This window comes from Notolepis coatsorum (genome assembly GCF_963971535.1).
Source record: "Notolepis coatsorum genome assembly, chromosome: 19".
NCBI classification, from domain to species: Eukaryota; Metazoa; Chordata; class Actinopteri; order Aulopiformes; family Paralepididae; genus Notolepis; species Notolepis coatsorum.
The window spans coordinates 48,738,250-48,751,372 of NC_140183.1; the positions used below are offsets into that span (position 1 = coordinate 48,738,250).

Consider the following 13,123-nt stretch of genomic DNA (forward strand, 5'->3'; position numbering starts at 1 on the left):
TACATTTGTGACACAAACGGTATTCAAATATACAGTACTGTTACCCCTAGATCCTGACAGAGTATATACATATGATGGGGAGGGGACTGTACACTAGGAGGGGGTGGGTGGGTGGGAGGGAAATATACATACGGCGGGGAGGGAATATATACATGCGGTGGGGGAGGTTGCTGCTGTCTATTAGGAGGTGGTGGGGGTTTTGGGCATTTACGGTGGCCAGTTTCGAATTGCAGCCTCCCGTAGGTGCTCTTTAAGAGCGGTTTTGAATGTGGGCAGGGATTCACATTCCTTTACAGCTTTGGGTAGGGCGTTCCACATTGATGTGGCATAATTGCGAAACGTGTTTAGTCCCTTGTTTGAGCCGAATCTGGGTTTTACATGATTTGTTGAGCTTCCTCTGATGTAGTGGTTGTGGTATTCACTGACCTTTGGGAAGTATTTTGACATGTACATGGGTATCTTAGTCGTCTAGTGTATCTTGTAGACCAGGCCCATTGCAAATTGCTGTACTCTGTCATCTACTCTAAGCCATCCTAGGCTGTCAAAGTGGGCAGGGGTGAGGTGGGTTCTGGGGTTCAGCCAACAGTGCCTATCAACACTGCTGTGAAAATATGTGTCTAGACAATCTATTGCATTGTTATGGTAGCGTGTACTTGGGCACACAGGCAGGCAGATGGGGGGGGGGGGGGTTACAATAGAAGGTTCACTCATTTAAAACACAAGAGTGGTGGCATTTACTGTACAGGAAAGGGGGGGGGGGGGGTAGGAAATGACATGGCTTGAAAACAATTGGTGACGCCTAAGTAGGCTACAGTACCACTCACTCTGGACATGAGACGGGTGGAGTGAGGGACCAGAGAGGCATAGAGTCCTGAACCATTTGGAATTGTGTAGCTGTCGACAACTATATGCTGCATGATCTATTGTATTGTTTCTTGGGAGCTGCCGTTTTGCAATGGCAGGTGCTTGGAAGACCTGTGAGATATTGTTTTATCTTGGGCCATAAAACAACACGCGCATTGCTAATCGTGCTGCACTCTACACCCTGGAAGTCTTGTGATCGTGGAGAACAAATTGCTGCAGGATTAAGCTCTGACTCGTCTCTATTGTTTTTGTACGACTGGGAAGGTAGGTGGGTTTCCACACTGGAGGCTACTGTAGCTTTTGACCCAGCGTGTGTTATTATAGGAGTAGCTGTCGCATAGTCATTTCAGGGGAAACAGAACGAAATTCAAGTTGAAGATATCTTTCTGTATGAGAGGGTTTGTTCTGTTTTCCTGTACTGCTATCATTGAGGTCATGGAAAATGTGTCTGTCTCTCTCTCTCTCTCTCTCTCTCTCTCTCTCTCTCTCTCTCTCTCTCTCTCTCTCTCTCTCTCTCTCTCTCTCTCTCTCTCTCTCTCTCTCTCTCTCTCTCCACCAGATTAATGGATCTACAACACTGCCTGGGCTGGAGAGTTGCTCTGCTACTTTTTTTGTGTAAGCTTTTGTACAAACTACCATGTGTACAACAACATATGTTGTTTATTTTTGTATTTATTGTGTGTGGGGGGGGGGGGGGGGGGACTAAGTGCAGTGTAGGGCCTCTACTATTTGAGGTCATGCAATGAGAAGAAAAAAAGAAAAAAAACATCAGTGCTATTTGCTGCTCTGGTCATTTGAGGTGACATGAACAATAGGGTTTATTTTGGTCTGTCTATGTAAGGAAATAGATATCTTTGTAGATTCAAAACATGTAACACCCCTCCACCTCCCCCCACCACCACCATCCCCACCACCACTGCATTAGTGATCAGACGGCATTGTTTGGATCTGCATGCAGCAATTTGTATGCCCCCCCCCCACCCCAGTGAATACAGAGAGCCCTACAAGATCCACTACAATTCTGACATGATATAATTTGATGGATATATGGCACTAGGTGTGGCTGTTGTGTGCTACTAAATGCTAAATGGTTTTATATCCAATCCACTGTCACCCATATAAATCACTGGTTCGACATTACCTGACAGAAAGCATACATACATATTCATAAAGCACATGTTCCGAAAGAAGTTGTAGAAATTACTACAGTATGTTTGAATGCCAGTCCAAAACTGAAGTAGGTGGATTGTTCAGTCATGACAGAAGCATATCGATTGTCCACAGCTGCTAGAGGCCTTCTCTTACCCACTCTACCCAAACTCTGTTCAAAACTAAATGTATGTACAGTATACTCTCGCATTTGCTAACATCTTGTATCAGGGGCCCCAATCTGAGAAGATTTTGGTTGTCAGATATGATTTAGTCCAAAATTCCATAACTGTCGATGCTATAGGTGGGCAAATAACAGTGGAGATCAGAATAGTCATTATTATACATTATATAATTTGGGCTCAACTTCTAGTCATGAAAAAGTTTAATTAAACGGTTCCCCATTTTCCTAGGGACCTCTGGGAACCTACCCTCAAGGGCCGCTGGTGGTCCCCAGAACCACTGCTCTATGTCGTATCTAATAGCCTACCTATGTAGGAGCACACAAGCAGACAAACTACGGATGAGGAACAATCAAATATTAGGCAGCAGACGATAACAAATGACTCCATGTTCTCTGTCCTCAGTGCCCTGCGGGGGCCAGTTTATGTGGGTGCACATCCTGACCCAGGAGCCTGCCCATGTGATCCCTGGCAACCCACTGGTTCTCCAAGCCCGGATTGAGCCCGGCCCCCTGGAAAAGATCTCCATGGTAACCTGGGAACGGGAGCCGGAAACCGGGAGTACTCCAGGCAAAGTGAAGTTGGCATGTGCAGGCAAAAGCCCCAATTGCTCCGGTGAAGGGGAGCGTGTGAGTCTGGACCAGCAGGGGGCGACACTGAAGCTCAAAGGATATACCAGGGAGGACAGCGGGGTGTATATGATAACTGTGATGGATCAAACCGGAGTGAGGACCAGCGCACAGTGCATTGTCAGAGAATATGGTATGATGCTGTATCTACTGGGAACATCAGCTGACTCAGGATCAGAAACACTCTATTTAGAAAAGGATTCACAGAACAGCACAGAACCAACAACTCAAGCTTCACAGTATGACAGACACTCGTGGTACTATGACAAAAGGACACACATACAACACAATGGCAGAGCCTAACAACAGTAAATGGCAGGCTATTCATATTGCGTGTCATATATTTAGTAGCCTACTATGTACATCAGCTTTGTAATAGCTTGGGGCTGTGGGGGGAGGTGATGAGTGTTTTGTAGCATGTAGACCAGTGTAACATGAGGTAGTTAAGTATCATGACATAATAGTGTGCACTAAAGCGCAAATCCACCATAAAATATAATTACCATGTTATTTCTATAATACTGTACAGCTGTTGCAATTTGTGAATGTGAACACGTTTCTAGTGATGATGCCATGAAGGGATAAACCCTGGCAGGAGCTGCTCAGTGAATAGTGGAACAACTCTCAGGACACTATCAAATCAAATCAAATCAAATCAAATTTATTTATAGGGCCCGACAACACACGTTAATGTCCCCATGGGCCGTACAGGTCTTCTTTAAACAAGTCAAGAAGACAACATAACAATAAGTCAAGAACAGAACAAGAACACCATAGGGTCCAAACTATGGCAGCACCCATGGTGATTTTACTGGGATACGGCTACAGTTTATGATTCAGAGCTGTGGAAAACTATTTACATAAAAGTCAACAGTTTTCTCATATACATCCATCCCTTCAAGCAGTTGTTCTAGATAAATACATTCCTGTATTGTCATAGCTAGAGCCATATATTCGGCTTCACAAGTTGATAGTGCCACTGTGGGCTGCTTCTTTGTTTTCCATGAAACCAATGAGCTGTTTGTGTTCAAACTCACACAATATCCTGTGGTACTTCTTCTATCTGTGGTGTCAGCTGCTCAGTCTGCATCACTGTAGGCTTTAAGCCCTAAGCCTTCGCTGCTCTTTCTGAAACAAAGCTGTTTATCTGCTGTACCTTTGAGATAACGAAAAACATGTTTTGCTGTAATCCAGTGCTCCTCTGTGGGGTCAGCAAAATGCTGTGACAATTTGCTCACTACAAAACATAGGTCAGGGCAAGTACATGTTGTCAAATAAATGAGGCTACCCACAGCTTCTCTGTAAATTTTTACATCTGTCAGTTTCTGAGCATCCTCCTGGTAGTCTAGTTGTTGATCACATGGTGTTTCCCTTGATCTACATTCTTGCATGTCAAAACGTTTCAGGATCTTTTCCATATATCTCTTCTGGGATATTTTTACACAATTGGTAGACTGTTCAAAGTCCATGCCTAGGAAATGTTTTAACCTTCCAAGGTCCTTCATTTTGAATCTGGTACATCATCCACCTCTGTATTTAAACATAGAATCCATTTCTGTATTTAAACATGGAATCCACTCCGAGCTTTCCTCTGTCCTGCAGGTAAGCATAACACACTGATCCGAATTGGTGCATCCTAGCTATATTACACTTCTTTCCTGTCAGTGCTGTATACGGGGTGGTGCCCGTGTGCTTATTAAAGCACCTGTTTCTTGTGTAAGCGGCTTCTTGCACCGCATAATGCCATAGACTCTTAGGTAAGTTACTGTCTACTAGCTTACACCTAGCCATTTCGAAAAGAGTGCGCCATTCCCTCTCTGCCACTCCGTTCTGGTGTGGGGAATATGGACATGACGTCTCGTGTCTTATCTTGTTCCTTCTCAACAGTGATTGGAACTCTCTGTTTGTGAACTCGGTTCCGTTGTCGGACCTCAAGCATCTTATGTTACCATAAGGGGCTACGTCTGCCAGGAATTTCTCCGTGGCCTGGAGTGTGAACGGTTTGTACAGCTCCGGTAGTCCCCTCATCACCATCGCCATCATTAGCCCATCGCTTGGTGCTTCTCCTGCACTCTTCAATGCCGTAATGATCTGCTCAGCTCTGATGACGTATTCGGTATCTCGGTGTGCCCCTTCTTCAGTGCTGTCAGTGTTATGTAGAGGGACACGACTCGGGGTCTTCCTTGCCCGATATAATGTTCTCTCAACACTCCCAGGCTTTCTCGGCCTTTGTCTTTAGTGTCGCGGAATATCAGCCCCAAGCTTGTGTCGTCGAGCAGTGGTGCTAACTCACAGTATGCATCTGCATTATGCTTGTCGTCCAGGGCTTGTGCTTCCGCCGTCAGGTCTCCCGTGGGGGCCGTCAAGATCGTCGTCTTCAGTCCCACACCGTGCATTCAGCATAACATGCGCTCTTCCCAGAGCTCATAGTCCTCTGCCTTTCCATTGAATGAGGGCCATTTGCTCCTTCCTTTTGTCGCCACGAGTTTGAAGACGGGGTTCTCCCCCTCGCCTCCGTTGGGCTCAGCAGGCTCCGTCTCCCCCGGTGCCGCCTCCCCGGGGCTCTGCGCGCTGCTCTCCGGGCGGGTCCGCTTGCACGCCAGCAGCAGCGCGTCGGTGGGGTCGGTGCCCCGCTTCCTCTTGACGCGCAGGATCGTCGTGTTGGATTCCATGTTGCTCTTTTGATGGTGGGCGTAGCTTTAGCTCTTGTTGGTATAGCCTTTAGCCACGCGGTGCTCCCGGCGCTAAACTAGCCTATACTTTAGCTAAACTTGCTACCCTTATTATTTCGCCCCTGCGTGACCTTTGCCCATAACCTGTTGACAGAGTCTGGCTATGGGGCGACAATAATATGTTCATGAGACATGGTTTCTCCCTTTGGCCTTTAACACTTTCTCTGCCACGCTTATATCCATCAATGTTTGATCACTGCCACCACTCTAAGTCTATGGAGATGTTTACCTTCTTTGCAGGGCTATAACTTTTTAAATTATATTGCTAAATTGACATTACTATGGCCCATTCAACATCGATTATCTATCGTTCAGGATGTAGGAACGTTTTACTTTTTCATTCACACATTCATACAAAAATACCGTCTAGAATATAAATATGTTTTTATCGTTTTCTGCAGTAATTCCTAGAACGTGAGATATAGGCATAAATGTATATATACATTATCAAATGCCATTTGTTGCCGATACACGTTATATAAAAAATTTCAACTGTACATGGTCCTAAACGTTATGACTGATCATGCGTGGGTGAACGGAGGTTTATAATTCCGTGATCGTCGTTAAATGATTTATGTAGTATGGGTGATATATAGATCAGAGCAGTTTGCATCGATAATAATAAACAAAAACGCTGAAACTCATGGCAGCCTCCTCTTACCGTTGGGCGATGATACTGGAGCAAACAGATCCCAGTTATGTGATGGGGATCGAGGCGATCCATTTCCGGTTTGTATAATACTAATACACGCCCAAATCATGTGGATTATTGAGTTATGGCAGCGATCCATATCCACGGTGTGTGGCTAGAGTCCTGGGATGATATACGAGTGGCCGGATGGATTTAGGAGACGCACCGATATGCAACAGGCATATCCGGTTTGGCAACTCGCCGATCATCCACCAGGTGGCAGTGTTGAAGCGTTGCAGAGTTGTGCTGAGTCCCACAGCATCATACAAGGCTCCGTGAGTGAAATATGAATACCATGGCGAAAATATGAAATATGATCACAATAACGTCGTACGCCGTGATCTGGCAGAATTCGCATGAACTTGAAACCCGTTGTATGACGTTATTGGCGGAGAAAGTGTTAATCGGCGTGGTTTATTATTTACATTGGCACACAGCAGCACATGAGTTCTCCTCTCCGTGAGAGGCAGGTGGAAAGAGATAGAGGGGGAGGAGACAACTCCTTAAATACCCTCTACCTGGCGGTAGCATTAGCGGCTCCGCCTATAGCGCCCTCTAGTGGAAACAGTTATGCATAGTTAGAAAGTTACTAGCAATCATATATAACCTCTAACTTTAACAGCCTGTATAAATCCTTAGACTTGAATGCTGAATCACTATTTCTTCATGCTGCACATTGCGCTAGGAGAGGATTAACCTTCTTGTCAGACCTGGCTTAGTTTCTATAAAAGCTCCATTGTGTTCACTACCTGTTCCAGTACTTCCCGCTCCAGGAAAGCACAGATCCCCATCTGTTTTCCATCCAAAGCTATCTGTAGGACTTTGCCGTCCAAAAAAAACTGCCGTGTCTCTTTGTTTAGACCCACAGAAATATTAGTAACTGTATTTTGAAAGTTGTGCATCAAAAAAGATAAAGAAAAAGGCTAGCATCAAGTTTTCTCTAGTATCTTGGCTGCTCCATGACAAGCAAGGTCTCCCCTACATTTTCAAAAGCCTAGAGAAAGATTGTCTTAAGCTTGTTTTAAATCATCATGCGCTCCCCACCTCTCCTCTCCTACGTTACTACACTAAGAGCAGCCTTCATGTACGCCAATTCCAGGAATATCATTTATAGATAATCTATCATTTATCTGTTCAAAATGTTTCATGAGTTGTCATGGGTTGTCATAGTATGACAAATACAAATGCAGTTACTGGTAACGGAAATACTGAATAAAAATGTGCATGGCAATGCTTTTGTTCTCCCGACACACAGCGTTCCAAATATTATTCAAAATATTTCCATTACTCCAAATCAATAAAAGAAAAATAATGATTATAAGTATCTTTTTATGGCAGACATGGCAGTCAATCATATCAGTTTAACCATCAGACACAGAAAATTACGTTATTGGAACTGGGCAGTATCCGCTCCTCATTCCTCCTTGTGCAAAACAGCCATTTCATAATTAGGCTATTTATCATTCTTATCTATGAATAATTCATTAGATGATAGACTTTAGAAACTAAATCATGATGATGGGCCAATATGAATTTGTAGGCATGCTTAAACCTTTTCTGCTCTATAAAGCTGATTTTGCTTTCAGAACATCACACAAATATTAGATTAGATTCAACTGATGAACTGATTAGATGAACACTACACAACAACAACCACCAAACGCACATAGCACACACATCCACACGCACACACTCACTTTAAACAAACACACTGTAGCACCCACTCCACACACTTTATAGCACACACCCACTTTAAACAAACACACTGTAGCACCCACTCCCCACACTTTATATTTATTGATGAAGGATTGCACTACAACTCGTACACCTTACTGTAAATTGTACCTAAATTGTACCTCATCCCATTTCTGCTTTGCACTATATAGTACTGTACATTAGTACACTGCATAGTATTGTATATTATATGGTAACTCAGAACATTGTACATATGTCTATACCGAACACTGTGACCTCATTTTCTTCTTCTAAAATTACATGCTATACTATGTTATTTGATACTATCTTGTCTAGCACAGTCTCTGGAGCGTAACAGTAAGAAGCATTTTGTATGAAAGTATTCTGTACTTCTGTATGACAACTATTAAAGAAACTGAACTGTATTGTCAGAGAACAACTAAATCTTATTGGCAGATTACATATTAATCTACAGGCTGCATAAAAAGAACACCCCTGATTTAGCAGGGAAGGGAAGGTGGGGTCTATGCCTGCTGCTCTACACTGTTAACAAAAAGGGTGCTAAATAGCAAAAAAAAAATGTTATTTGGCTTGTAATCATCTACAGGCTGCGTACTATTACTGTAATACTGTTGTAAATATTATTTTCAGCTTCTGATTGTTCAATGTACCCCAGTTAAAGGGGGAAACATTTAAAAGAAAGAGAGAGAGAGCACAAGTACAGATGTCAAGTACAATATGGTGAGGTAGAAATATAAATTCATAATTAATTATATGCCAATAATAAATCTATTTGATGCGTTGAAGACACAACAATCTAATAAATATTAGGTTAGATAATACATTTGGGGGCGGCTAAGTGGCGCAGTGGGCAAGGCGCTCGCCACTAACGCAGGAGATGCTGGGTTCAAGCACAGCTCTCGGCGTTGCTACCAGCTTGGCTGGTCGTTCATATACTAACACAATTTGCAGTGTTAGGGGTAGGAAAGCTGGTGGGTGGGGATTGGACGGCGACTCCTACAGGTCGGTTGGTGCGCCTGTACAGCAGAATCAGGAAGTATCGGGGGCAGCGTGAGCCTCCCACGCGTTACTCCTCGCCACTGAGAGTTCGCGCTGTTCAGGTGAAAAGATGTGACAGCTGCCTCCTCGTGTACCGGAGGGGACACGTGATGCAAGGCTTGGTCCTCACTGCAGCCGACCAGTGGGAGGCATGGTCTAGCAACGTTCGAGACAGGGGAGGGGAGAATTGAAGGGAGAATTGGCGAGGTGAAATTGGGATGGGAGAAAAATTTAAAAATAAGGAGAAAAAGTGGATAAAAAAAACAACATAATACATTTGGCAGATTTAACATGACTTCCTTTAATCTAATGTTCATGTTTTAATTTGATTACATCTGTTCCCATCTTGTATTGTACTATAATTGTTCAAAATAAATTAAAAATAATAATAATAAATAAAAACGCCTCCAGTATAAACCACACCCACTTCCGGTATTCTATCTGAATACAGATACAGATAATTTTGTTGGTTGAAAAGATACAGATATATATACAGATACAGATACAGATAATGACATCTCTGCACACCCCTAATCTCTAGCATATCCTTCTTACATTTAAAATGACACCTCACTCAGCCACCCAATTACTGTCTCAAAGGCTGATCTATCTCAGGACAGTCTTAAAACATTCCCATGTTTCTTTGTCTCAGACCTTCTAGCACCACATTATATTTTTTCGTGGGAAAATGTCCAAGGCTTGATTACACCGTCTCTCGTGTGTAAATAATTTCACATAACCCATCATCGTCACTCATGGTAATACGGTCCCCAGGTTTTAAACATCTTCTCTAATCACCTGTCTTTTCCATTATATGTTCTATCTATTTGTCTTCTCAGAGGCTGTGCACCATGTCTCAGTGAGCATTAATGTCTCTCACTCCTCCCTGGTCTGTGGGGAGGCCTGGGGGACAGACCCCCTCTTCTCCTGGCTCCATGAGAGGGCAGCCATCACCAAGAATGTGGGAGACGTGTCCAAAGACGGGAAGATCTTGTACGTCTCTCACACGCCCATCTGTGGTCACTTCACCTGCATGGTTGCCAACCAACTGGGCTACAGCACCGCCACCTACACTGCAGGTACCATGATATAGTACTTCCTGGCCCCATATCAGGATCCAGTGACATTGGCCCTAGAAAGATACTGGGTATTTGATGCTGGCTAAATCCATAATTATATGTTCATCAAGAGTAGTTGATGTAGGATTGGAGGAAGAGGTTACAGAGTTGGACAGTACGAAATTGGGGAAGGGAGAAAAGTGGAAAATGGGGAGAAAAAAAAGGATTAGGTACTTGCTTTTGCAAGGCACTGGAATATCAAGTCAGACTACCTTCCTCCTGCTACAATTGAAATTAATTCAGCAACTACATACATAGAGCTAAACAGGTTTGAGTTTTGGCTCCATTACTGATTAAAAAAATTCTACAAAGATGGAACTAAATGCACATTTTATTTAATGCTGTAATGTTTTATTATTTTATTTTATTGTCTGTGTTAAAATAATGCCTAATCTGCTTAAAATAAGAACAATATTAGATATAACACAAAGATGATATTAGAACAATGTTAGATTTCAAACAAAGATGGTGCATTTATATAGCGCTTTTATCCAAAGTGCTTTACAATTTTTGTTCCTCACATTTACATTCACACATTCACACACCGACAGCATGGGAGCAAGGTGCCAACCTGCTCATCTGGAGCAATTAGGGGTTAAGTGTCTTGCTCAAGGACACTTCGAGACACTGCCCAGGTGGAGTGGGAATCGAACCGGGAACCTTCCGATTACCAGACTACCACTCTACCTCCTGAGCCACCCCTGATGTTCTATAAACATGCATTTGTCTTGTTATTGTTGTGAGGAATTCTGTTGGTGCTTTATGAGTAGCACTGGGTGGCATTCCCTTTGAGAAAGATGATCACCTCTATATTACTTGTGGGGTTTACTCCAGTCGGTTTGATGTGAGAGAATGTACTGGTATATGGGTGAATATTTAGCCGTCTATCAGTACTACAGCCTTTTTGTTTGTCGCAGTCAATTCTGTTTGGTTTTTTTTTTCTCTGCCTTCCAGCACCATGCGAGACTGCGACAGAGAACAGAGGGACAGCGGTGGCTGTGACGTGCCTTGTTATCATACTGGTGTTTGGGGGACTGCTGTCTGCTTTCTTCCTGTGGAGGTACAATAATGCACCTCAAGTCACACTCTGCAGATACAAATCTCATTTCAGGAGGCTGTGCTCTGATGATAAAGCCATACACTGTGAACGGAAAAAAGCTACAGTGGCACATAGACCACTGTACGAGAGAGTGGAGGGGAAAGAAGAGGAATGGAAATATCAAAATGTTCCTTCTTGCACTTACACTCCATGACGCATGACAAGCCAGGCCTTTGTCTGTTGAAAAAACAGGTGTTCTGTTCGGTCTGGCCGCTGTGTCATTTATCGGTGGTCTTTGGTCTTCAAATATGGACATTTGGTTTCTTTACAGGAGACACAGACGAGGCAGTAACAGAGGGGAGAGGCTGCATGAACATTTGGATGACAACATCTAGAAAGAGATGGAAATTCTCAGCAGGAGGGAAATCTTTGGCCCGCACTCCTGTTCCTCCTCAGGAGAGAACAGGAAATTGACTGAAATCCCGGGGAGGAACTTCCTGTGCTGTAAAAGCAACATGACCTTTCACTGCAGTAGAACAATCAATCATATTCACATGGCGGACATTTTGCTCTTATGTCATGCTCAGGTTGGGTTCCTTTCCACCTGAGCATGACATAAGAGCAAAATGGCCGGTGTGTGAATATGGTCAATGGAAAGAGTGAACTGCTTTCCGGTCAAATCTACTTTTACCCAGGTTCCAGCAGAAGCATTGTCTTTACACTGTGTCTAACTAAGCTATACTTGGCATTATGCATTTAAATAGGCCCACAAAGCTACTCAAGGTGCTACACAAGGTAGATTATGTGAACATCATATAGAATGTTTGTAACTGCTATTGAGCTTTTGTATTGTATTGAAATTATATTGTATTCAAGTGTACTATCTTTATAATAAAAACACGTGCACAAACTGTGACAAACATTGACTTGTCAATTGACTTGATTGACTACATTTCAGCTAGCCAAGAAAACCCCCAGTAGTGACACTTTCGATTCCAAAATGCTCTACGATTGCAGACGTGTGTGTTTGCATGGATGTACTGCATTTCCAGTATAACCGGAACTTCAGAGTTCTGAACAGACTTGTTCACCAAACATTAGTAATGTGTTTTTGTTAGTTTTCTTTCCATCAAGCACGCTACTTCACCTGGCTGATGCATATATAAATCATATACACACATTTTCTGCCAAATATTTCACTTGGAAACAACTTTCTTTATCGAATAAAAGATATTCCAGAAGATGTGTTTTCACGTATATTTCAATGATCTGAACATTTCAGTCTAATGAACAACCTCCGTTCCCAACGGGTTGGGATAAACCTTGTATCAGCGCCTATACAGCCTGAAAGTAATAATTATTACCCTTGTGTCATCATCACATAATGCAATATGCTGAGTGAGCACACATTAGGAACAAACACATAATTCAAATGTAACGTTAGCGCCCACCACATCAAGTACGTCTACACAACATATAAGAGTTGTAGGTCGGAAATGATGGAATAGATTTGTTAAAGTTAGAGGTTCTATGTAGGATTGCTAGTACTGTCTAACTGCATATATAACTGTTTCCAATAGAGGGCGCTCTAGGCGGAGCCACTCATGATACCACCAGGTGGCGAGTATAAAGAGAGATGTCTCCTCCCCCTCTACCTCTTTCTCCACCAGCCTCTCAGTGAGAGGAGAACTCATGTGCTGCTGCTCATACCATGTGAATGAATAAACCACGCCAAAGGCTAAAGATAGAAACCATGCCTCTTGACCACATTATTGTTGCCCCATAGCCAGATTCTGTCTACAAGATTTACCAACAAAAAAGGTGTTTAGCCTGCTCATACCTTGAAAGCGCAGGGCAGCTCTGCTAATGTATTGTGCTTCCATTCAACAGACAACAACATACGTCGAAGTCAAGTCTCACTCGCATGATACTTCCTCTACATACTCTGTCAATATCTGGCAGGGT

The 13,123-nt window shown here is 43.2% G+C and overlaps 1 protein-coding gene across 1 annotated transcript; it reads left to right on the forward strand.

Annotated features, from left to right (window-relative positions):
- Nucleotides 1–838: 838 nt before the first annotated feature.
- Nucleotides 839–12,599, forward strand: LOC311245796 (uncharacterized protein). Its single transcript, XM_084335782.1, has 6 exons — nt 839–1,128; nt 1,424–1,479; nt 2,601–2,957; nt 9,841–10,080; nt 11,074–11,179; nt 11,490–12,599. Exons 2-6 carry the CDS (start codon nt 1,428–1,430, stop codon nt 11,551–11,553), a joined length of 819 nt encoding a protein of 272 aa, XP_084191908.1. The 5' UTR covers nt 839–1,128; nt 1,424–1,427; the 3' UTR covers nt 11,554–12,599.
- Nucleotides 12,600–13,123: the final 524 nt, after the last annotated feature.